Below are 21751 nucleotides of genomic sequence, written 5' to 3'. Positions count from 1 at the left end.
GTGACCCTCAGACTGGGAGTGACCCTCAGACTGGGAGTGACCCTCAGACGGAGTGACCCTCAGACAGTGTGTGACCCTCAGACAGGGAGTGACCCTCAGATAGGGACTGACCCTCAGACAGGGACTGACCCTCAGACAGTGAGTGTCCCTCAGACAGGGAGTGACTCAGACAGGGAGTGACACTCAGACAGGGAGTGACCTTCAGACAGTGAGTGACCCTCAGACAGGGACTGACCCTCAGACAGGGAGTGACCCTCAGACAGGGAGTGACCCTCAGACATTGAGTGACCCTCAGACAGTGAGTGACCCTCAGACAGGGAGTGACCCTCAGACAGGGAGTGGCCCTCAGACAGGGAGTGACCCTCAGACAGCGAGTGGCCCTCAGACAGGGAGTGACCCTCAGACAGGGAGTGACCCTCAGACAGGGAGTGACACTCAGACAGGGAGTGACCCTCAGACAGTGAGTGACGCTCAGACAGGGAGTGACCCTCAGACAGTGAGTGACCCTCAGACAGGGAGTGACCCTCAGACAGTGAGTGACCCTCAGACAGAGAATGACCCTCAGACAGTGAGTGACCCTCAGACAGGGAGTGACCCCAAGACAGTGTGTGACCCTCAGACAGGGAGTGACCCTCAGCCAGGGAGTGACCCTCAGACAGGGAGTGGCCATCAGACAGGGAGTGACCCTCAGACAGTGAGTGACCCTCAGACAGGGAGTGACCCTCAGACGGGGACTGACCCTCAGACAGTGAGTGATCGTCAGACAGGGAGTGACCCTCAGACAGGGAGTGACCCTCAGACAGTGAGTGGCCCTCAGTGAGTGACCCTCAGACAGGGAGTGACCCTCAGTGAGTGAGCCTCACTCTGAAAGGGAGTGACCCTCACTCTGACAGGGAGTGACACTCACTCTGACAGGGTGTGACCCTCAGTGAGTGACCCTCACTCTGACAGGGAGTGACCCTCAGTGAGTGACCCTCACTCTGACAGGGAGTGACCCTCAGTGAGTGACCCTCACTCTGACAGGGAGTGACCCTCAGTGAGTGACCCTCACTCTGACAGGGAGTGACCCTCAGTGAGTGACCCTCAGTGAGTGACCCTCAGTGAGTGACCCTCACTCTGACAGGGAGTGACCCTCAGTGAGTGACCCTCACTCTGACAGGGAGTGACCCTCAGTGAGCGACGCTCAGTGAGTGACCCTCACTTTGACAGGGAGTGACCCTCAGTGAGTGACCCTCACTCTGACAGGGAGTGACCCTCAGTGAATGAGCCTCACTCCGACAGGGAGTGACCCTCAGTGAGTGACCCTCACTTTGACAGGGAGTGACCCTCAGTGAATGACCCTCACTCTGACAGGGAGTGAACCTCAGTGAGTGACCCTCACTCTGACAGGGAGTGAGCCTCAGTGAGTGACCCTCAGTGAGTGACCCTCACTTTGACAGGGAGTGACCCTCAGTGAGTGACCCTCACTCTGACAGGGAGTGACCCTCAGTGAGTGACCCTCACTCTGACAGGGAGTGACCCTCAGTGAGTGACCCACAGTGAGTGACCCTCACTTTGACAGGGAGTGACCCTCAGTGAGTGACCCTCACTCTGACAGGGAGTGACCCTCACTCTGACAGGGAGTGACCCTCAGTGAGTGACCCTCAGTGAGTGACCCTCAGTGAGTGACCCTCACTTTGACAGGGAGTGACCCTCAGTGAGTGACCCTCACTCTGACAGGGAGTGACCCTCAGTGAGTGACCCTCACTCTGACAGGGAGTGACCCTCAGTGAGTGACCCTCACTCTGACAGGGAGTGACCCTCAGTGAGTGATCCTCACTCTGACAGGGAGTGACCCTCACTCTGACAGGGAGTGACCCTCAGTGAGTGACCCTCATTCTGACAGGGAGTGACCCTCAGTGAGTGACCCTCAGTGAGTGACCCTCACTTTGACAGGGAGTGACCCTCAGTGAGTGACCGTCACTCTGACAGGGAGTGACCCTCAGTGAGTGACCCTCACTCTGACATGGAGTGACCCCCAGTGAGTGACCCTCACTCTGACAGGGAGTGACCCTCAGTGAGTGACCCTCACTCTGACAGGGAGTGACCCTCACTCTGACAGGGAGTGACCCTCAGTGAGTGACCCTCACTCTGACAGTGTGACCCTCAGTGAGTGACCCTCACTCTGACAGGGAGTGACCCTCAGTGAGTGACCCTCACTCTGACAGGGAGTGGCCCTCAGTGAGTGACCCTCACTCTGACAGGGAGTGGCCCTCAGTGAGTGATCCTCACTCTGACAGGGAGAGACCCTCACTCTGACAGGGAGTGACCCTCAGTGAGTGACCCTCATTCTGACAGGGAGTGACCCTCAGTGAGTGACCCTCAGTGAGTGACCCTCACTTTGACAGGGAGTGACCCTCAGTGAGTGACCCTCACTCTGACAGGGAGTGACCCTCAGTGAGTGACCCGCACTCTGACAGGGAGTGACCCTCAGTGAGTGACCCTCACTCTGACATGGAGTGACCCTCAGTGAGTGACCCTCACTCTGACAGGGAGTGACCCTCACTCTGACAGGGAGTGACCCTCAGTGAGTGACCCTCACTCTGACAGTGTGACCCGCAGTGAGTGACCCTCACTCTGACAGGGAGTGACCCTCAGTGAGTGACCCTCACTCTGACATGGAGTGACCCTCAGTGAGTGACCCTCACTCTGACAGGGAGTGACCTTCAGTGAGTGACCCTCACTTAGACAGGGAGTGACACTCACTCTGACAGGGAGTGACCCTCACTCTGACATGGAGTGACCCTCAGTGAGTGACCCTTACTCTGACAGGGAGTGACCCTCAGTGAGTGACCCTCACTCTGACAGGGAGTGACCCTCAGTGAGTGACACTCACTCTGACAGTGTGACCCTCAGTGAGTGACCCTCACTCTGACAGGGCGTGACCCTCAGTGAGTGACCCTCAGTGAGTGACCCTCACTTTGACAGGGAGTGACCCTCAGTGAGTGACCCTCACTCTGAAAGGGAGTGACCCTCAGTGAGTGACCCTCACTCTGACATGGAGTGACCCTCAGTGAGTGACCCTCACTCTGACAGGGAGTGACCCTCAGTGAGTGACCCTCACTCTGACAGGGAATGACCCTCAGTGAGTGTCCCTCACTCTGACTGTGTGACCCTCAGTGAGTGACCCTCACTCTGACAGGGTGTGACCCTCAGTGAGTGACCCTCACTCTGACAGGGAGTGACCCTCAGTGAGTGACCCTCACTCTGACAGGGAGTGACCCTCAGTGAGTGACCCTCACTCTGACAGGGAGTGACCCTCAGTGAGTGACCCTCACTCTGACAGGGAGTGACCCTCAGTGAGTGACCCTCACTCTGACAGTGAGTGACCCTCAGTGAGTGACCCTCACTCTGACAGTGAGTGACCCTCAGTGAGTGACCCTCACTCTGACAGTGAGTGACCCTCACTCTGACAGTGAGTGACCCTCACTCTGACAGGGAGTGACCCTCAGTGAGTGACCCTCACTCTGGCAGGGAGTGACCCTCAGTGAGTGACCCTCACTCTGACAGGGAGTGACCCTCAGTGAGTGACCCTCACTCTGACAGGGAGTGACCCTCAGTGAGTGACCCTCAGTGAGTGACCCTCACTCTGACAGGGAGTGACCCTCACTCTGACAGGGAGTGACCCTCAGTGAGTGACCCTCAATCTGACAGGGAGTGACCCTCAGTGAGTGACCCTCACTCTGACAGGGAGTGACCCTCACTCTGACAGGGAGTGACCCTCAGAGAGTGACCCTCACTCTGACAGGGAGTGACCCTCAGTGAGTGACCCTCACTCTGACAGGGAGTGACCCTCAGGGAGTGACCCTCACTCTGACAGGGAGTGACCCTCAGTGAGTGACCCAGACTCTGACAGTGAGTGACCCTCACTCTGACAGGGAGTGAACATCAGGGAGTGACCCTCACGCTGACAGGGAGTGACCCTCAGTGAGTGACCCTCACTCAGACAGGGAGTGACCCTCAGGGAGTGACCCTCACTCTGACAGGGAGTGACCCTCAGTGAGTGACCCTCACTCTGACAGGGAGTGACCCTCAGGGAGTGACCCTCACTCTGACAGGGAGTGACCCTCAGTGAGTGACCCTCACTCTGACAGTGTGACCCTCAGTGAGTGACCCTCACTCTGACAGGGAGTGACCCTCAGTGAGTGAGCCTCACTCTGACAGGGAGTGACCCTCAGTGAGTGACCCTCATTCTGACAGGGAGTGACCCTCAGGGAGTGACCCTCACTCTGACAGGGAGTGACCCACAGTGAGTGACCCTCACTCTGACAGTGTGACCCTCAGTGAGTGACCCTCACTCTGACAGGGAGTGACCCTCAGTGAGTGAGCCTCACTCTGACAGGGAGTGACCCTCAGGGAGTGACCCTCACTCTGACAGGGAGTGACCCTCAGTGAGTGACCCTCACTCTGACAGTGAGTGACCCTCAGTGAGTGACCCTCACTCTGACAGGGAGTGACCCTCAGTGAGTGACCCTCACTCTGACAGTGTGACCCTCAGTGAGTGACCCTCAGTGAGTGACCCTCACTCAGACAGGGAGTGACCTTCAGGGAGTGACCCTCACTCTGACATGGAGTGACCCTCACTCTGACAGGGAGTGACCCTCAGGGAGTGACCCTCACGCTGACATGGAGTGACCCTCAGGGAGTGACCCTCACTCTGACAGGGAGTGACCCTCAGGGAGTGACCGTCACGCTGACATGGAGTGACCCTCAGGGAGTGACCCTCACTCTGACAGGGAGTGACCCTCAGGGAGTGACCCTTACTCTGACAGGGAGTGACCCTCAGTGAGTGACCCTCACTCTGACAGTGTGACCCTCAGTGAGTGACGCTCACTCTGACAGGGAGTGACCCTCAGTGAGTGACCCTCACTCTGACATGGAGTGACCCTCAGTGAGTGACCCTCACTCTGACAGGGAGTGACCCTCAGTGAGTGACCCTCACTCTGACAGGGAATGACCCTCAGTGAGTGACCCTCACTCTGACAGTGTGACCCTCAGTGAGTAACCCTCACTCTGACAGGGTGTGACCCTCAGTGAGTGACCCTCACTCTGACAGGGAGTGACCCTCAGTGAGTGACCCACACTCTGACAGGGAGTGACCCTCAGTGAGTGACCCTCACTCTGACAGGGAGTGACCATCAGTGAGTGACCCTCACTCTGACAGGGAGTGACCCTCAGTGAGTGACCCACACCCTGACAGTGAGTGACGCTCAGTGAGTGACCCTCACTCTGACAGTGAGTGACCCTCAGTGAGTGACCCTCACTCTGACAGTGAGTGACCCTCACTCTGACAGTGAGTGACCCTCACTCTGACAGGGAGTGACCCTCAGTGAGTGACCCTCACTCTGACAGGGAGTGACCCTCAGTGAGTGACCCTCACTCTGACAGGGAGTGACCCTCAGTGAGTGACCCTCACTCTGACAGGGTGTGACCCTCAGTGAGTGACCCTCAGTGAGTGACCCTCACTCTGACAGGGAGTGACCCTCACTCTGACAGGGAGTGATCCTCAGTGAGTGACCCTCACTCTGACAGGGAGTGACCCTCAGTGAGTGACCCTCACTCTGACAGGGAGTGACCCTCACTCTGACAGGGAGTGACCCTCAGTGAGTGACCCTCACTCTGGCAGGGAGTGACCCTCAGTGAGTGACCCTCACTCTGACAGGGAGTGACCCTCAGGGAGTGACCCTCACTCTGACAGGGAGTGACCCTCAGTGAGTGACCCTCACTCTGACAGGGAGTGACCCTCACTCTGACAGGGAGTGACCCTCAGGGAGTGACCCTCACGCTGACAGGGAGTGACCCTCAGTGAGTGACCCTCACTCAGACAGGGAGTGACCCTCAGGGAGTGACCCTCACTCTGACAGGGAGTGACCCTCAGTGAGTGACCCTCTGACAGGGAGTGACCCTCAGGGAGTGACCCTCACTCTGACAGGGAGTGACCCTCAGTGAGTGACCCTCACTCTGACAGTGTGACCCTCAGTGAGTGACCCTCACTCTGACAGGGAGTGACCCTCAGTGAGTGAGCCTCACTCTGACAGGGAGTGACCCTCAGGGAGTGACCCTCACGCTGACATGGAGTGACCCTCAGGGAGTGACCCTCATTCTGACAGGGAGTGACCCTCAGGGAGTGACCCTCACGCTGACATGGAGTGACCCTCAGGGAGTGACCCTCACTCTGACAGGGAGTGACCCTCAGGGAGTGACCCTCACTCTGACATGGAGTGACCCTCAGGGAGTGACCCTTACTCTGACAGGGAGTGACCCTCAGGGAGTGACCCTCACGCTGACATGGAGTGACCCTCAGGGAGTGACCCTCACTCTGACAGGGAGTGACCCTCAGGGAGTGACCCTCACGCTGACATGGAGTGACCCTCAGGGAGTGACCCTCACTCTGACAGGGAGTGACCCTCAGGGAGTGACCCTCACTCTGACAGGGAGTGACCCTCAGCGAGTGACCCTCACTCTGACAGGGAGTGACCCTCAGGGAGTGACCCTTACTCTGACAGGGAGTGACCCTCAGTGAGTGACCCTTACTCTGACAGGGAGTGACCCTCAGTGAGTGACCCTCACTCTGACATGGAGTGACCCTCAGGGAGTGACCCTCACTCTGACATGGAGTGACCCTCAGGGAATGACCCTCACTCTGACAGGGAGTGTCCCTCAGGGACTGACCCTCACGCTGACAGGGAGTGACCCTCAGTGAGTGACCCTCACTCTGACAGGGAGTGACCCTCAGGGAGTGACCCTCAGGGAGTGACCCTCACTCTGACAGGGAGTGACCCTCAGGGAGTGACCCTCAGTGAGTGACCCTCAGTGAGTGACCCTCACTCTGACATGGAGTGACCCTCACTCTGACATGGAGTGACCCTCACTCTGACATGGAGTGACCCTCACTCTGACATGGAGTGACCCTCACGCTGACAGTGAGTGACCCTCAGTGAGTGACCCTCACTCTGACAGTGAGTGACCCTCACGCTGACAGGGAGTGACCCTCAGTGAGTGACCCTCACGCTGACAGTGAGTGACCCTCACGCTGACAGGGTGGGTGGTGTCGGGTTGTGATGCGGAACCTTTGTGCGGAGCTCTGGATCCGGGGGGAGGAGGAGCCGCGCGGATCCGCGGCGCCGGAAATGGCTAACCGGAGGTCGGAGGCCGCGGACCGGAAGCCGGGGAGAGGAGGATGAAGAGAAGCCGGGGCCGGGGAGGGGGCTCCCGCCGGGGGAGCGGGGTCCTGGTTTTCCGCGAGGAGGAGCGGAGGTGAGAGAGGAACCTGGGGTGGGGGAGTGAGTGAGGGGGCAGCGTTCTGAGTGAGTGAGGAGGCAGCGTTCTGAGTGAGTGAGGGGGCAGCATTCTGAGTGAGTGAGTGAGGAGGCAGCGTAGTGAGTGAGTGAGGAGGCAGCGTTCTGAGTGAGTGAGGAGGGAGGGTTCTGAGTGAGTGAGGAGGCAGCGTTCTGAGTGAGTGAGGAGGCAGCGTTCTGAGTGAGTGAGGAGGCAGCGTTCTGAGTGAGTGAGGAGGCAGCGATCTGAGTGAGTGAGTGAGTGAGTGAGTGAGTGAGGAGGCAGCGTTCTGAGTGAGTGAGGAGGCAGCGTAGTGAGTGAGTGAGGAGGCAGCGTTCTGAGTGAGTGAGTGAGGAGGCAGCGTTCTGAGTGAGCGAGGAGGCAGCGTTCTGAGTGAGTGAGGAGGCAGCGTTCTGAGTGAGTGAGTGAGGAGGCAGCGTTCTGAGTGAGTGAGGGGGCACCGTTCTGAGTGAGTGAGGAGGCAGCGTTCTGAGTGAGTGAGGAGGCAGCGTTCTGAGTGAGTGAGGAGGCAGCGTTCTGAGTGAGTGAGGAGGCAGCGTTCTGAGTGAGTGAGGAGGCAGCGTTCTGAGTGAGTGAGGAGGCAGCGTAGTGAGTGAGTGAGGAGGCAGCGTTCTGAGTGAGTGAGGAGGCAGCGTTCTGAGTGAGTGAGGAGGCAGCGTTCTGAGTGAGTGAGTGAGGAGGCAGCGTTCTGAGTGAGTGAGGAGGCAGCGTTCTGAGTGAGTGAGGAGGCAGCGTTCTGAGTGAGTGAGGAGGCACCGTAGTGAGTGAGTGAGGAGGCAGCGTTCTGAGTGAGTGAGGAGGCAGCGTTCTGAGTGAGTGAGGAGGCAGCGTTCTGAGTGAGTGAGGAGGCAGCGTTCTGAGTGAGTGAGGAGGCAGCGTTCTGAGTGAGTGAGGAGGCAGCGTTCTGAGTGAGTGAGTGAGGCAGCGTTCTGAGTGAGTGAGGAGGCAGCGTTCTGAGTGAGTGAGGAGGCAGCGTTCTGAGTGAGTGAGGAGGCAGCGTTCTGAGTGAGTGAGGAGGCAGCGTTCTGAGTGAGTGAGGAGGCAGCGTTCTGAGTGAGTGAGGAGGCAGCGTTCTGAGTGAGTGAGGAGGCAGCGTTCTGAGTGAGTGAGTGAGGAGGCAGCGTTCTGAGTGAGTGAGGAGGCAGCGTTCTGAGTGAGTGAGGAGGCAGCGTAGTGAGTGAGTGAGGAGGCAGCGTTCTGAGTGAGTGAGGAGGCAGCGTTCTGAGTGAGTGAGGAGGCAGCGTAGTGAGTGAGTGAGGAGGCAGCGTTCTGAGTGAGTGAGTGAGGAGGCAGCGTTCTGAGTGAGCGAGGGGGCACCGTTCTGAGTGAGTGAGGAGGCAGCGTTCTGAGTGAGTGAGTGAGGAGGCAGCGTTCTGAGTGAGTGAGGAGGCAGCGTTCTGAGTGAGTGAGGAGGCAGCGTTCTGAGTGAGTGAGTGAGGAGGCAGCGTTCTGAGTGAGTGAGGAGGCAGCGTTCTGAGTGAGTGAGGAGGCAGCGTTCTGAGTGAGTGAGGAGGCAGCGTTCTGAGTGAGTGAGTGAGGAGGCAGCGTTCTGAGTGAGTGAGGAGGCAGCGTTCTGAGTGAGTGAGTGAGGAGGCAGCGTTCTGAGTGAGTGAGGAGGCAGCGTAGTGAGTGAGTGAGGAGGCAGCGTTCTGAGTGAGTGAGTGAGGAGGCAGCGTTCTGAGTGAGTGAGGAGGCAGCGTTCTGAGTGAGTGAGGAGGCAGCGTTCTGAGTGAGTGAGTGAGGAGGCAGCGTAGTGAGTGAGTGAGGAGGCAGCGTTCTGAGTGAGTGAGGAGGCAGCATTCTGAGTGAGTGAGGGGGCAGCGTTCTGAGTGAGTGAGGAGGCAGCGTTCTGAGTGAGTGAGGAGGCAGCGTTCTGAGTGAGTGAGGAGGCAGCGTTCTGAGTGAGTGAGTGAGGAGGCAGCGTAGTGAGTGAGTGAGGAGGCAGCGTAGTGAGTGAGTGAGGAGGCAGCGTTCTGAGTGAGTGAGGAGGCAGCGTAGTGAGTGAGTGAGGAGGCAGCGTTCTGAGTGAGTGAGGAGGCAGCGTTCTGAGTGAGTGAGGAGGCAGCGTTCTGAGTGAGTGAGGAGGCAGCGTTCAGAGTGAGTGAGGAGGCAGCATTCTGAGTGAGTGAGGAGGCAGCGTTCTGAGTGAGTGAGGAGGCAGCGTAGTGAGTGAGTGAGGAGGCAGCGTTCTGAGTGAGTGAGGAGGCAGCGTAGTGAGTGAGTGAGGAGGCAGCGTTCTGAGTGAGTGAGGAGGCAGCGTAGTGAGTGAGTGAGGAGGCAGCGTTCTGAGTGAGTGAGGAGGCAGCGTTCTGAGTGAGTGAGGAGGCAGCGTTCAGAGTGAGTGAGGAGGCAGCATTCTGAGTGAGTGAGGAGGCAGCGTTCTGAGTGAGTGAGGAGGCAGCGTTCTGAGTGAGTGAGGAGGCAGCGTAGTGAGTGAGTGAGGAGGCAGCGTTCTGAGTGAGTGAGGAGGCAGCGTTCTGAGTGAGTGAGTGAGGAGGCAGCGTTCTGAGTGAGTGAGGAGGCAGCGTTCTGAGTGAGTGAGGAGGCAGCGTAGTGAGTGAGTGAGGAGGCAGCGTTCTGAGTGAGTGAGGAGGCAGCATTCTGAGTGAGTGAGGAGGCAGCGTTCTCAGTGAGTGAAGAGGCAGCGTTCTGAGTGAGTGAGGAGGCAGCGTTCTGAGTGAGTGAGGAGGCAGCGTTCTGAGTGAGTGAGGAGGCAGCGTTCTGAGTGAGTGAGGAGGCAGCGTAGTGAGTGAGTGAGGAGGCAGCGTTCTGAGTGAGTGAGGAGGCAGCGTTCTGAGTGAGTGAGGAGGCAGCGTTCTGAGTGAGTGAGGAGGCAGCGTTCTGAGTGAGTGAGGAGGCAGCGTTCTGAGTGAGTGAGTGAGGAGGCAGCGTTCTGAGTGAGTGAGGAGGCAGCGTTCTGAGTGAGTGAGGAGGCAGCGTTCTGAGTGAGTGAGGAGGCAGCGTTCTGAGTGAGTGAGGAGGCAGCGTTCTGAGTGAGTGAGGAGGCAGCGTTCTGAGTGAGTGAGTGAGGGGGCAGCGTTCTGAGTGAGTGAGGAGGCATCATTCTGAGTGAGTGAGGAGGCAGCGTTCTGAGTGAGTGAGTGAGGAGGCAGCGTTCTGAGTGAGTGAGGAGGCAGCGTTCTGAGTGAGTGAGGAGGCAGCGTTCTGAGTGAGTGAGGAGGCAGCGTTCTGAGTGAGTGAGGAGGCAGCGTTCTGAGTGAGTGAGGAGGCAGCGTTCTGAGTGAGTGAGGAGGCAGCGTTCTGAGTGAGTGAGGAGGCAGCGTAGTGAGTGAGTGAGGAGGCAGCGTTCTGAGTGAGTGAGTGAGGGGGCAGCGTAGTGAGTGAGTGAGGAGGCTGCGTTCTGAGTGAGTGAGTGAGGAGGCAGCGTTCTGAGTGAGTGAGGAGGCAGCGTTCTGAGTGAGTGAGGAGGCAGCGTTCTGAGTGAGTGAGGAGGCAGCGTAGTGAGTGAGTGAGGAGGCAGCGTTCTGAGTGAGTGAGGAGGCAGCGTTCTGAGTGAGTGAGTGAGGGGGCAGCGTTCTGAGTGAGTGAGGAGGCAGCGTTCTGAGTGAGTGAGGAGGCAGCGTTCTGAGTGAGTGAGGAGGCAGCGTAGTGAGTGAGTGAGGAGGCAGCGTTCTGAGTGAGTGAGGAGGCAGCGTTCTGAGTGAGTGAGGCAGCGTTCTGAGTGAGTGAGGAGGCAGCGTTCTGAGTGAGTGAGGAGGCAGCGTTCTGAGTGAGTGAGGAGGCAGCGTTCTGAGTGAGTGAGGAGGCAGCGTAGTGAGTGAGTGAGGAGGCAGCGTTCTGAGTGAGTGAGGAGGCAGCGTTCTGAGTGAGTGAGGCAGCGTTCTGAGTGAGTGAGGAGGCAGCGTTCTGAGTGAGTGAGGAGGCAGCGTTCTGAGTGAGTGAGGAGGCAGCGTAGTGAGTGAGTGAGGGGGCAGCGTTCTGAGTGAGTGAGGAGGCAGCGTTCTGAGTGAGTGAGGAGGCAGCGTTCTGAGTGAGGAGGCAGCGTTCTGAGTGAGTGAGGAGGCAGCGTTCTGAGTGAGTGAGGAGGCAGCGTTCTGAGTGAGTGAGGAGGCAGCGTAGTGAGTGAGTGAGGAGGCAGCGTTCTGAGTGAGTGAGGAGGCAGCGTTCTGAGTGAGTGAGGCAGCGTTCTGAGTGAGTGAGGAGGCAGCGTTCTGAGTGAGTGAGGAGGCAGCGTTCTGAGTGAGTGAGGAGGCAGCGTTCTGAGTGAGTGAGGAGGCAGCGTTCTGAGTGAGTGAGGAGGCAGCGTTCTGAGTGAGTGAGGAGGCAGCGTAGTGAGTGAGTGAGGAGGCAGCGTTCTGAGTGAGTGAGGAGGCAGCGTTCTGAGTGAGTGAGTGAGGAGGCAGCGTTCCGAGTGAGTGAGGAGGCAGCGTTCCGAGTGAGTGAGGAGGCAGCGTTCCGAGTGAGTGAGGAGGGAGCGTTCCGAGTGAGTGAGGAGGCAGCGTTCCGAGTGAGTGAGGAGGCAGCGTTCCGAGTGAGTGAGGAGGCAGCGTTCCGAGTGAGTGAGTGAGGGGGCAGCGTAGTGAGTGAGTGAGGAGGCAGCGTTCTGAGTGAGTGAGGAGGCAGCTTTCTGAGTGAGTGAGGAGGCAGCGTAGTGAGTGAGTGAGGAACAGCGTTCTGAGTGAGTGAGTGAGGAGGCAGCGTTCTGAGTGAGTGAGGAGGCAGGGTTCTGAGTGAGTGAGGAGGCAGCGTTCTGAGTGAGTGAGGAGGCAGCATTCTGAGTGAGTGAGTGAGGGGGGAGCGTTCTGAGTGAGTGAGGAGGCAGCGTTCTGAGTGAGTGAGGAGGCAGCGTTCTGAGTGAGTGAGTGAGGGGGCAGCGTTCTGAGTGAGTGAGGAGGCAGCATTCTGAGTGAGTGAGTGAGGGGGGAGCGTTCTGAGTGAGTGAGGAGGCAGCGTTCTGAGTGAGTGAGGAGGCAGCGTTCTGAGTGAGTGAGGAGGCAGCGTTGTGAGTGAGTGAGGAGGCAGCGTTCTGAGTGAGTGAGGAGGCAGCGTTCTGAGTGAGTGAGTGAGGAGGCAGCGTTCCGAGTGAGTGAGGAGGCAGCGTTCCGAGTGAGTGAGGAGGCAGCGTTCCGAGTGAGTGAGGAGGCAGCGTTCCGAGTGAGTGAGGAGGCAGCGTTCCGAGTGAGTGAGGAGGCAGCGTTCCGAGTGAGTGAGGAGGCAGCGTTCCGAGTGAGTGAGGAGGCAGCATTCTGAGTGAGTGAGTGAGGAGGCAGCGTTCCGAGTGAGTGAGGAGGCAGCGTTCCGAGTGAGTGAGGAGGCAGCGTTCTGAGTGAGTGAGGAGGCAGCATTCTGAGTGAGTGAGTGAGGAGGCAGCGTTCTGAGTGAGTGAGGAGGCAGCGTAGTGAGTGAGTGAGGAGGCAGCGTTCTGAGTGAGTGAGGAGGCAGCGTAGTGAGTGAGTGAGGAGGCAGCGTTCTGAGTGAGTGAGGAGGCAGCGTAGTGAGTGAGTGAGGAGGCAGCGTTCTGAGTGAGTGAGGAGGCAGCGTAGTGAGTGAGTGAGGAGGCAGCGTTCTGAGTGAGTGAGGAGGCAGCGTAGTGAGTGAGTGAGGAGGCAGCGTTCTGAGTGAGTGAGGAGGCAGCGTTCTGAGTGAGTGAGGAGGCAGCGTAGTGAGTGAGCGAGGAGGCAGCGTAGTGAGTGAGCGAGGGGGCAGCGTTCTGAGTGAGTGAGGAGGCAGCGTTCTGAGTGAGTGAGGAGGCAGCGTTCTGAGTGAGTGAGGAGGCAGCGTTCTGAGTGAGTGAGGAGGCAGCGTTCTGAGTGAGTGAGGAGGCAGCGTTCTGAGTGAGTGAGTGAGGAGGCAGCGTTCTGAGTGAGTGAGTAGGCAGCGTTCTGAGTGAGTGAGTAGGCAGCGTTCTGAGTGAGTGAGGAGGCAGCGTTCTGAGTGAGTGAGGAGGCAGCGTTCTGAGTGAGTGAGTGAGGAGGCAGCGTTCTGAGTGAGTGAGTGAGGAGGCAGCGTTCTGAGTGAGTGAGGAGGCAGCGTTCTGAGTGAGTGAGTGAGGAGGCAGCGTTCTGAGTGAGTGAGGAGGCAGCGTTCTGAGTGAGTGAGGAGGCAGCGTAGTGAGTGAGCGAGGAGGCAGCGTTCTGAGTGAGTGAGGAGGCAGCGTTCTGAGTGAGTGAGGAGGCAGCGTTCTGAGTGAGTGAGGAGGCAGCGTTCTGAGTGAGTGAGGAGGCAGCGTTCTGAGTGAGTGAGTGAGGAGGCAGCGTTCTGAGTGAGTGAGGAGGCAGCGTTCTGAGTGAGTGAGGAGGCAGCGTTCTGAGTGAGTGAGGAGGCAGCGTTCTGAGTGAGTGAGGAGGCAGCGTTCTGAGTGAGTGAGTGAGGAGGCAGCATTCTGAGTGAGTGAGGAGGCAGCATTCTGAGTGAGTGAGTGAGGAGGCAGCATTCTGAGTGAGTGAGGAGGCAGCGTTCTGAGTGAGTGAGGAGGCAGTGTTCTGAGTGAGTGAGGAGGCAGCGTAGTGAGTGAGTGAGGAGGCAGCGTTCTGAGTGAGTGAGTGAGGCAGCGTTCTGAGTGAGTGAGGAGGCAGCGTTCTGAGTGAGTGAGTGAGGAGGCAGCATTCTGAGTGAGTGAGTGAGGCAGCGTTCTGAGTGAGTGAGGAGGCAGCGTTCTGAGTGAGTGAGTGAGGAGGCAGCATTCTGAGTGAGTGAGTGAGGCAGCGTTCTGAGTGAGTGAGTGAGGAGGCAGCATTCTGAGTGAGTGAGTGAGGCAGCGTTCTGAGTGAGTGAGTGAGGAGGCAGCATTCTGAGTGAGTGAGTGAGGCAGCGTTCTGAGTGAGTGAGGAGGCAGCGTTCTGAGTGAGTGAGTGAGGAGGCAGCATTCTGAGTGAGTGAGTGAGGCAGCGTTCTGAGTGAGTGAGGAGGCAGCGTTCTGAGTGAGTGAGTGAGGAGGCAGCGTTCTGAGTGAGTGAGGAGGCAGCGTAGTGAGTGAGTGAGGAGGCAGCGTTCTGAGTGAGTGAGGAGGCAGCGTTCTGAGTGAGTGAGGAGGCAGCGTTCTGAGTGAGTGAGGAGGCAGCGTTCTGAGTGAGTGAGGAGGCAGCGTTCTGAGTGAGTGAGGAGGCAGCGTTCTGAGTGAGTGAGGGGGCAGCGTTCTGAGTGAGTGAGGAGGCAGCGTTCTGAGTGACTGAGTGAGTGAGGAGGCAGCGTTCTGAGTGAGTGAGGAGGCAGCGTTCTGAGTGAGTGAGGGGGCAGCGTTCTGAGTGAGTGAGGAGGCAGCGTTCTGAGTGAGTGAGGGGGCAGCGTTCTGAGTGAGTGAGGGGGCAGCGTTCTGAGTGAGTGAGGAGGCAGCATTCTGAGTGAGTGAGGAGGCAGCGTTCTGAGTGAGTGAGTGAGGAGGCAGCGTTCTGAGTGAGTGAGGAGGCAGCGTTCTGAGTGAGTGAGGAGGCAGCGTTCTGAGTGAGTGAGGAGGCAGCGTTCTGAGTGAGTGAGGGGGCAGCGTTCTGAGTGAGTGAGGAGGCAGCATTCTGAGTGAGTGAGGAGGCAGCGTTCTGAGTGAGTGAGTGAGGAGGCAGCGTTCTGAGTGAGTGAGGAGGCAGCGTTCTGAGTGAGTGAGGAGGCAGCGTTCTGAGTGAGTGAGGAGGCAGCGTTCTGAGTGAGTGAGGAGGCAGCATTCTGAGTGAGTGAGGAGGCAGCGTTCTGAGTGAGTGAGGAGGCAGCGTAGTGAGTGAGTGAGGAGGCAGCGTTCTGAGTGAGTGAGGAGGCAGCGTTCTGAGTGAGTGAGGAGGCAGCATTCTGAGTGAGTGAGGAGGCAGCGTTCTGAGTGAGTGAGGAGGCAGCGTAGTGAGTGAGTGAGGAGGCAGCGTTCTGAGTGAGTGAGGAGGCAGCGTTCTGAGTGAGTGAGGAGGCAGCGTAGTGAGTGAGTGAGGAGGCAGCGTTCCGAGTGAGTGAGGAGGCAGCGTTCTGAGTGAGTGAGTGAGGAGGCAGCGTTCTGAGTGAGTGAGGAGGCAGCGTTCTGAGTGAGTGAGTGAGGAGGCAGCGTTCTGAGTGAGTGAGGAGGCAGCGTTCTGAGTGAGTGAGGAGGCAGCGTAGTGAGTGAGTGAGGAGGCAGCGTTCTGAGTGAGTGAGGAGGCAGCGTAGTGAGTGAGTGAGGAGGCAGCGTTCTGAGTGAGTGAGGAGGCAGCGTTCTGAGTGAGTGAGGAGGCAGCGTAGTGAGTGAGTGAGGAGGCAGCGTTCTGAGTGAGTGAGGAGGCAGCGTTCGGAGTGAGTGAGGAGGCAGCGTTCTGAGTGAGTGAGGAGGCAGCGTTCTGAGTGAGTGAGTGAGGAGACAGCGTAGTGAGTGAGTGAGGAGGCAGCATTCTGAGTGAGTGAGGAGGCAGCGTTCTGAGTGAGTGAGGAGGCAGCGTTCTGAGTGAGTGAGGAGGCAGCGTTCTGAGTGAGTGAGGAGGCAGCGTAGTGAGTGAGTGAGGAGGCAGCGTAGTGAGTGAGTGAGGAGGCAGCGTTCTGAGTGAGTGAGGAGGCAGCGTTCTGAGTGAGTGAGGAGGCAGCGTTCTGAGTGAGTGAGGAGGCAGCGTAGTGAGTGAGTGAGGAGGCAGCGTAGTGAGTGAGTGAGGAGGCAGCGTTCTGAGTGAGTGAGGAGGCAGCGTTCTGAGTGAGTGAGGAGGCAGCGTTCTGAGTGAGTGAGGAGGCAGCGTTCTGAGTGAGTGAGGAGGCAGCGTTCTGAGTGAGTGAGGAGGCAGCGTAGTGAGTGAGTGAGGAGGCAGCGTAGTGAGTGAGTGAGGAGGCAGCGTTCTGAGTGAGTGAGTGAGGAGGCAGCGTTCTGAGTGAGTGAGGAGGCAGCGTTCTGAGTGAGTGAGGAGGCAGCGTTCTGAGTGAGTGAGGAGGCAGCGTTCTGAGTGAGTGAGTGAGGAGGCAGCGTTCTGAGTGAGTGAGGAGGCACCGTAGTGAGTGAGTGAGGAGGCAGGGTTCTGAGTGAGTGAGGAGGCAGGGTTCTGAGTGAGTGAGGAGGCAGCGTAGTGAGTGAGTGAGGAGGCAGCGTTCTGAGTGAGTGAGTGAGGAGGCAGCGTTCTGAGTGAGTGAGGAGGCAGCGTAGTGAGTGAGTGAGGAGGCAGCGTTCTGAGTGAGTGAGGAGGCAGGGTTCTGAGTGAGTGAGGAGGCAGCGTAGTGAGTGAGTGAGGAGGCAGCGTTCTGAGTGAGTGAGTGAGGAGGCAGCGTTCTGAGTGAGTGAGGAGGCAACGTTCTGAGTGAGTGAGGAGGCAGCGTAGTGAGTGAGTGAGGAGGCAGCGTTCTGAGTGAGTGAGGAGGCAGCGTTCTGAGTGAGTGAGTGAGGAGGCAGCGTTCTGAGTGAGTGAGGAGGCAGCGTTCTGAGTGAGTGAGGAGGCAGCGTTCTGAGTGAGTGAGGAGGCAGCGTAGTGAGTGAGTGAGGAGGCAGCGTTCTGAGTGAGTGAGGAGGCAGGGTTCTGAGTGAGTGAGGAGGCAGCGTTCTGAGTGAGTGAGTGAGGAGGCAGCGTTCTGAGTGAGTGAGGAGGCAGCGTTCTGAGTGAGTGAGGAGGCAGCGTTCTGAGTGAGTGAGGAGGCAGCGTTCTGAGTGAGTGAGGAGGCAGCGTTCTGAGTGAGTGAGGAGGCAGCGTTCTGAGTGAGTGAGGAGGCAGCGTTCTGAGTGAGTGAGGAGGCAGCGTAGTGAGTGAGGAGGCAGCATTCTGAGTGAGTGAGTGAGGAGGCAGCGCTCTGAGTGAGTGAGGAGGCAGCGTTCTGAGTGAGTGAGTGAGGAGGCAGCGTTCTGAGTGAGTGAGGAGGCAGCGTTCTGAGTGAGTGAGGAGGCAGCGTTCTGAGTGAGTGAGGAGGCAGCGTTCTGAGTGAGTGAGGAGGCAGCGTTCTGAGTGAGTGAGGAGGCAGCGTTCTGAGTGAGTGAGGAGGCAGCGCTCTGAGTGAGTGAGGAGGCAGCGTTCTGAGTGAGTGAGGAGGCAGCGTTCTGAGTGAGTGAGGAGGCAGCATTCTGAGTGAGTGAGGAGGCAGCGTTCTGAGTGAGTGAGGAGGCAGCGTTCTGAGTTAGTGAGGAGGCAGCGTTCTGAGTGAGTGAGGAGGCAGCGTAGTGAGTGAGTGAGGAGGCAGCGTTCTGAGTGAGTGAGGAGGCAGCGTTCTGAGTGAGTGAGGAGGCAGCGTAGTGAGTGCGTGAGGAGGCAGCGTTCCGAGTGAGTGAGGAGGCAGCGTTCTGAGTGAGTGAGTGAGGAGGCAGCGTTCTGAGTGAGTGAGGAGGCAGCGTTCTGAGTGAGTGAGTGAGGAGGCAGCGTTCTGAGTGAGTGAGGAGGCAGCGTAGTGAGTGAGTGAGGAGGCAGCGTTCTGAGTGAGTGAGGAGGCAGCGTTCTGAGTGAGTGAGGAGGCAGCGTTCTGAGTGAGTGAGTGAGGAGGCAGCGTTCTGAGTGAGTGAGTGAGGAGGCAGCGTTCTGAGTGAGTGAGGAGGCAGCGTTCTGAGTGAGTGAGTGAGGAGACAGCGTAGTGAGTGAGTGAGGAGGCAGCGTTCTGAGTGAGTGAGGAGGCAGCGTTCTGAGTGAGTGAGGAGGCAGCGTTCTGAGTGAGTGAGGAGGCAGCGTAGTGAGTGAGTGAGGAGGCAGCGTAGTGAGTGAGTGAGGAGGCAGCGTTCTGAGTGAGTGAGGAGGCAGCGTTCTGAGTGAGTGAGGAGGCAGCGTAGTGAGTGAGTGAGGAGGCAGCGTAGTGAGTGAGTGAGGAGGCAGCGTTCTGAGTTAGTGAGTGAGGAGGCAGCGTTCTGAGTGAGTGAGGAGGCAGCGTTCTGAGTGAGTGAGGAGGCAGCGTTCTGAGTGAGTGAGGAGGCAGCGTAGTGAGTGAGTGAGGAGGCAGCGTTCTGAGTGAGTGAGTGAGGAGGCAGCGTTCTGAGTGAGTGAGGAGGCACCGTAGTGAGTGAGTGAGGAGGCAGGGTTCTGAGTGAGTGAGGAGGCAGGGTTCTGAGTGAGTGAGGAGGCAGCGTAGTGAGTGAGTGAGGAGGCAGCGTTCTGAGTGAGTGAGTGAGGAGGCAGCGTTCTGAGTGAGTGAGGAGGCAGCGTTCTGAGTGAGTGAGGAGGCAGCGTTCTGAGTGAGTGAGGAGGCAGCGTAGTGAGTGAGTGAGGAGGCAGCGTAGTGAGTGAGTGAGGAGGCAGCGTTCTGAGTGAGTGAGGAGGCAGCGTTCTGAGTGAGTGAGGAGGCAGCGTTCTGAGTGAGTGAGGAGGCAGCGTAGTGAGTGAGTGAGGAGGCAGCGTTCTGAGTGAGTGAGGAGGCAGCGTTCTGAGTGAGTGAGTGAGGAGGCAGCGTTCTGAGTGAGTGAGGAGGCAGCGTTCTGAGTGAGTGAGTGAGGAGGCAGCGTTCTGAGTGAGTGAGGAGGCAGCGTTCTGAGTGAGTGAGGAGGCAGCGTAGTGAGTGAGTGAGGAGGCAGCGTTCTGAGTGAGTGAGGAGGCAGCGTAGTGAGTGAGTGAGGAGGCAGCGTTCTGAGTGAGTGAGGAGGCAGCGTTCTGAGTGAGTGAGGAGGCAGCGTAGTGAGTGAGTGAGGAGGCAGCGTTCTGAGTGAGTGAGTGAGGAGACAGCGTAGTGAGTGAGTGAGGAGGCAGCATTCTGAGTGAGTGAGGAGGCAGCGTTCTGAGTGAGTGAGGAGGCAGCGTTCTGAGTGAGTGAGGAGGCAGCGTTCTGAGTGAGTGAGGAGGCAGCGTAGTGAGTGAGTGAGGAGGCAGCGTAGTGAGTGAGTGAGGAGGCAGCGTTCTGAGTGAGTGAGTGAGGAGGCAGCGTTCTGAGTGAGTGAGGAGGCAGCGTTCTGAGTGAGTGAGGAGGCAGCGTTGTGAGTGAGTGAGGAGGCAGCGTTCTGAGTGAGTGAGGAGGCACCGTAGTGAGTGAGTGAGGAGGCAGGGTTCTGAGTGAGTGAGGAGGCAGGGTTCTGAGTGAGTGAGGAGGCAGCGTAGTGAGTGAGTGAGGAGGCAGCGTTCTGAGTGAGTGAGTGAGGAGGCAGCGTTCTGAGTGAGTGAGGAGGCAGCGTAGTGAGTGAGTGAGGAGGCAGCGTTCTGAGTGAGTGAGGAGGCAGGGTTCTGAGTGAGTGAGGAGGCAGCATAGTGAGTGAGTGAGGAGGCAGCGTTCTGAGTGAGTGAGTGAGGAGGCAGCGTTCTGAGTGAGTGAGGAGGCAACGTTCTGAGTGAGTGAGGAGGCAGCGTAGTGAGTGAGTGAGGAGGCAGCGTTCTGAGTGAGTGAGGAGGCAGCGTTCTGAGTGAGTGAGTGAGGAGGCAGCGTTCTGAGTGAGTGAGGAGGCAGCGTTCTGAGTGAGTGAGTGAGGAGGCAGCGCTCTGAGTGAGTGAGGAGGCAGCGTTCTGAGTGAGTGAGGAGGCAGCGTTCTGAGTGAGTGAGGAGGCAGCGTTCTGAGTGAGTGAGGAGGCAGCGTTCTGAGTGAGTGAGGAGGCAGCGTAGTGAGTGAGTGAGGAGGCAGCGTTCTGAGTGACTGAGTGAGGAGGCAGCGTTCTGAGTGAGTGAGGAGGCAGCGTTCTGAGTGAGTGAGGAGGCAGCATTCTGAGTGAGTGAGTGAGGGGGCAGCGTTCTGAGTGAGTGAGGAGGCAGGGTTCTGAGTGAGTGAGGAGGCAGCGTAGTGAGTGAGTGAGGAGGCAGCGTTCCGAGTGAGTGAGGAGGCAGCGTTCTGAGTGAGTGAGTGAGGAGGCAGCGTTCTGAGTGAGTGAGGAGGCAGCGTTCTGAGTGAGTGAGTGAGGAGGCAGCGTTCTGAGTGAGTGAGGAGGCAGCGTTCTGAGTGAGTGAGGAGGCAGCGTTCTGAGTGAGTGAGGAGGCAGCGTTCTGAGTGACTGAGTGAGGAAGCAGCGTTCTGAGTGAGTGAGTGAGGAGGCAGCATTCTGAGTGAGTGAGGAGGCAGCATTCTGAGTGAGTGAGGAGGCAGCGTAGTGAGTTAGTGAGGAGGCAGCGTTCTGAGTGAGTGAGTGAGGAGGCAGCGTTCTGAGTGAGTGAGTGAGGAGGCAGCGTTCTGAGTGAGTGAGGAGGCAGCGTTCTGAGTGAGTGAGGAGGCAGCGTTCTGAGTGAGTGAGGAGGCAGCGTTCTGAGTGAGGAGGCAGCGTTCTGAGTGAGTGAGGGGGCAGCGTTCTGAGTGAGTGAGGAGGCAGCGTTCTGAGTGAGTGAGGAGGCAGCGTTCTGAGTGAGTGAGGAGGCAGGGTTCTGAGTGAGCGAGGAGGCAGCGTTCTGAGTGAGTGAGTGAGGAGGCAGTGTTCTGAGTGAGTGAGGAGGCAGGGTTCTGAGTGAGTGAGGAGGCAGCGTTCTGAGTGAGTGAGGAGGCAGCGTTCTGAGTGAGTGAGGAGGCAGCGTTCTGAGTGAGTGAGGAGGCAGCGTTCTGAGTGAGTGAGTGAGGAGGCAGCATTCTGAGTGAGTGAGGAGGCAGCATTCTGAGTGAGTGAGTGAGGAGGCAGCATTCTGAGTGAGTGAGGAGGCAGCGTTCTGAGTGAGTGAGGAGGCAGTGTTCTGAGTGAGTGAGGAGGCAGCGTAGTGAGTGAGTGAGGAGGCAGCGTTCTGAGTGAGTGAGTGAGGAGGCAGCGTTCTGAGTGAGTGAGTGAGGAGGCAGCATTCTGAGTGAGTGAGTGAGGCAGCGTTCTGAGTGAGTGAGGAGGCAGCGTTCTGAGTGAGTGAGTGAGGAGGCAGCGTTCTGAGTGAGTGAGGAGGCAGCGTTCTGAGTGAGTGAGGAGGCAGCGTTCTGAGTGAGTGAGGGGGCAGCGTTCTGAGTGAGTGAGTGAGGAGGCAGCGTTCTGAGTGAGTGAGGAGGCAGCATTCTGAGTGAGTGAGTGAGGAGGCAGCGTTCTGAGTGAGTGAGTGAGGAGGCAGCATTCTGAGTGAGTGAGTGAGGCAGCGTTCTGAGTGAGTGAGGAGGCAGCGTTCTGAGTGAGTGAGGAGGCAGCGTTCTGAGTGAGTGAGTGAGGAGGCAGCGTTCTGAGTGAGTGAGTGAGGAGGCAGCATTCTGAGTGAGTGAGTGAGGCAGCGTTCTGAGTGAGTGAGGAGGCAGCGTTCTGAGTGAGTGAGTGAGGAGGCAGCGTTCTGAGTGAGTGAGGAGGCAGCGTAGTGAGTGAGTGAGGAGGCAGCGTTCTGAGTGAGTGAGGAGGCAGCGTTCTGAGTGAGTGAGGGGGCAGCGTTCTGAGTGAGTGAGGAGGCAGCATTCTGAGTGAGTGAGGAGGCAGCGTTCTGAGTGAGTGAGTGAGGAGGCAGCGTTCTGAGTGAGTGAGGAGGCAGCGTTCTGAGTGAGTGAGGAGGCAGCGTTCTGAGTGAGTGAGGAGGCAGCGTTCTGAGTGAGTGAGGAGGCAGCATTCTGAGTGAGTGAGGAGGCAGCGTTCTGAGTGAGTGAGGAGGCAGCGTTCTGAGTGAGTGAGGAGGCAGCGTTCTGAGTGAGTGAGGAGGCAGCATTCTGAGTGAGTGAGGAGGCAGCGTTCTGAGTGAGTGAGGAGGCAGCGTAGTGAGTGAG

The 21751-nt window shown here is 58.2% G+C and overlaps 1 protein-coding gene across 1 annotated transcript in view; it reads left to right on the top strand.

Annotated features, from left to right (window-relative positions):
• Window positions 1-7166: 7166 nt before the first annotated feature.
• The window catches only part of nol12 (nucleolar protein 12), a 69676-nt gene continuing 55091 nt past the window's right edge, over window positions 7167-21751 (top strand). Inside the window, exon 1 of the mRNA XM_072492029.1 lies at window positions 7167-7296. Within this exon, the coding sequence (XP_072348130.1) occupies window positions 7220-7296 (77 nt within the window). The 5' untranslated portion in view covers window positions 7167-7219. The remainder of the gene's footprint in view (window positions 7297-21751) is intronic.

The sequence above is a fragment of the Scyliorhinus torazame genome, chromosome 29 (genome assembly GCF_047496885.1).
Source record: "Scyliorhinus torazame isolate Kashiwa2021f chromosome 29, sScyTor2.1, whole genome shotgun sequence".
NCBI classification, from domain to species: Eukaryota; Metazoa; Chordata; class Chondrichthyes; order Carcharhiniformes; family Scyliorhinidae; genus Scyliorhinus; species Scyliorhinus torazame.
The sequence above is the reverse complement of the archived record's forward strand: the minus strand, read 5'-3'. Positions and strand labels throughout refer to the sequence as shown.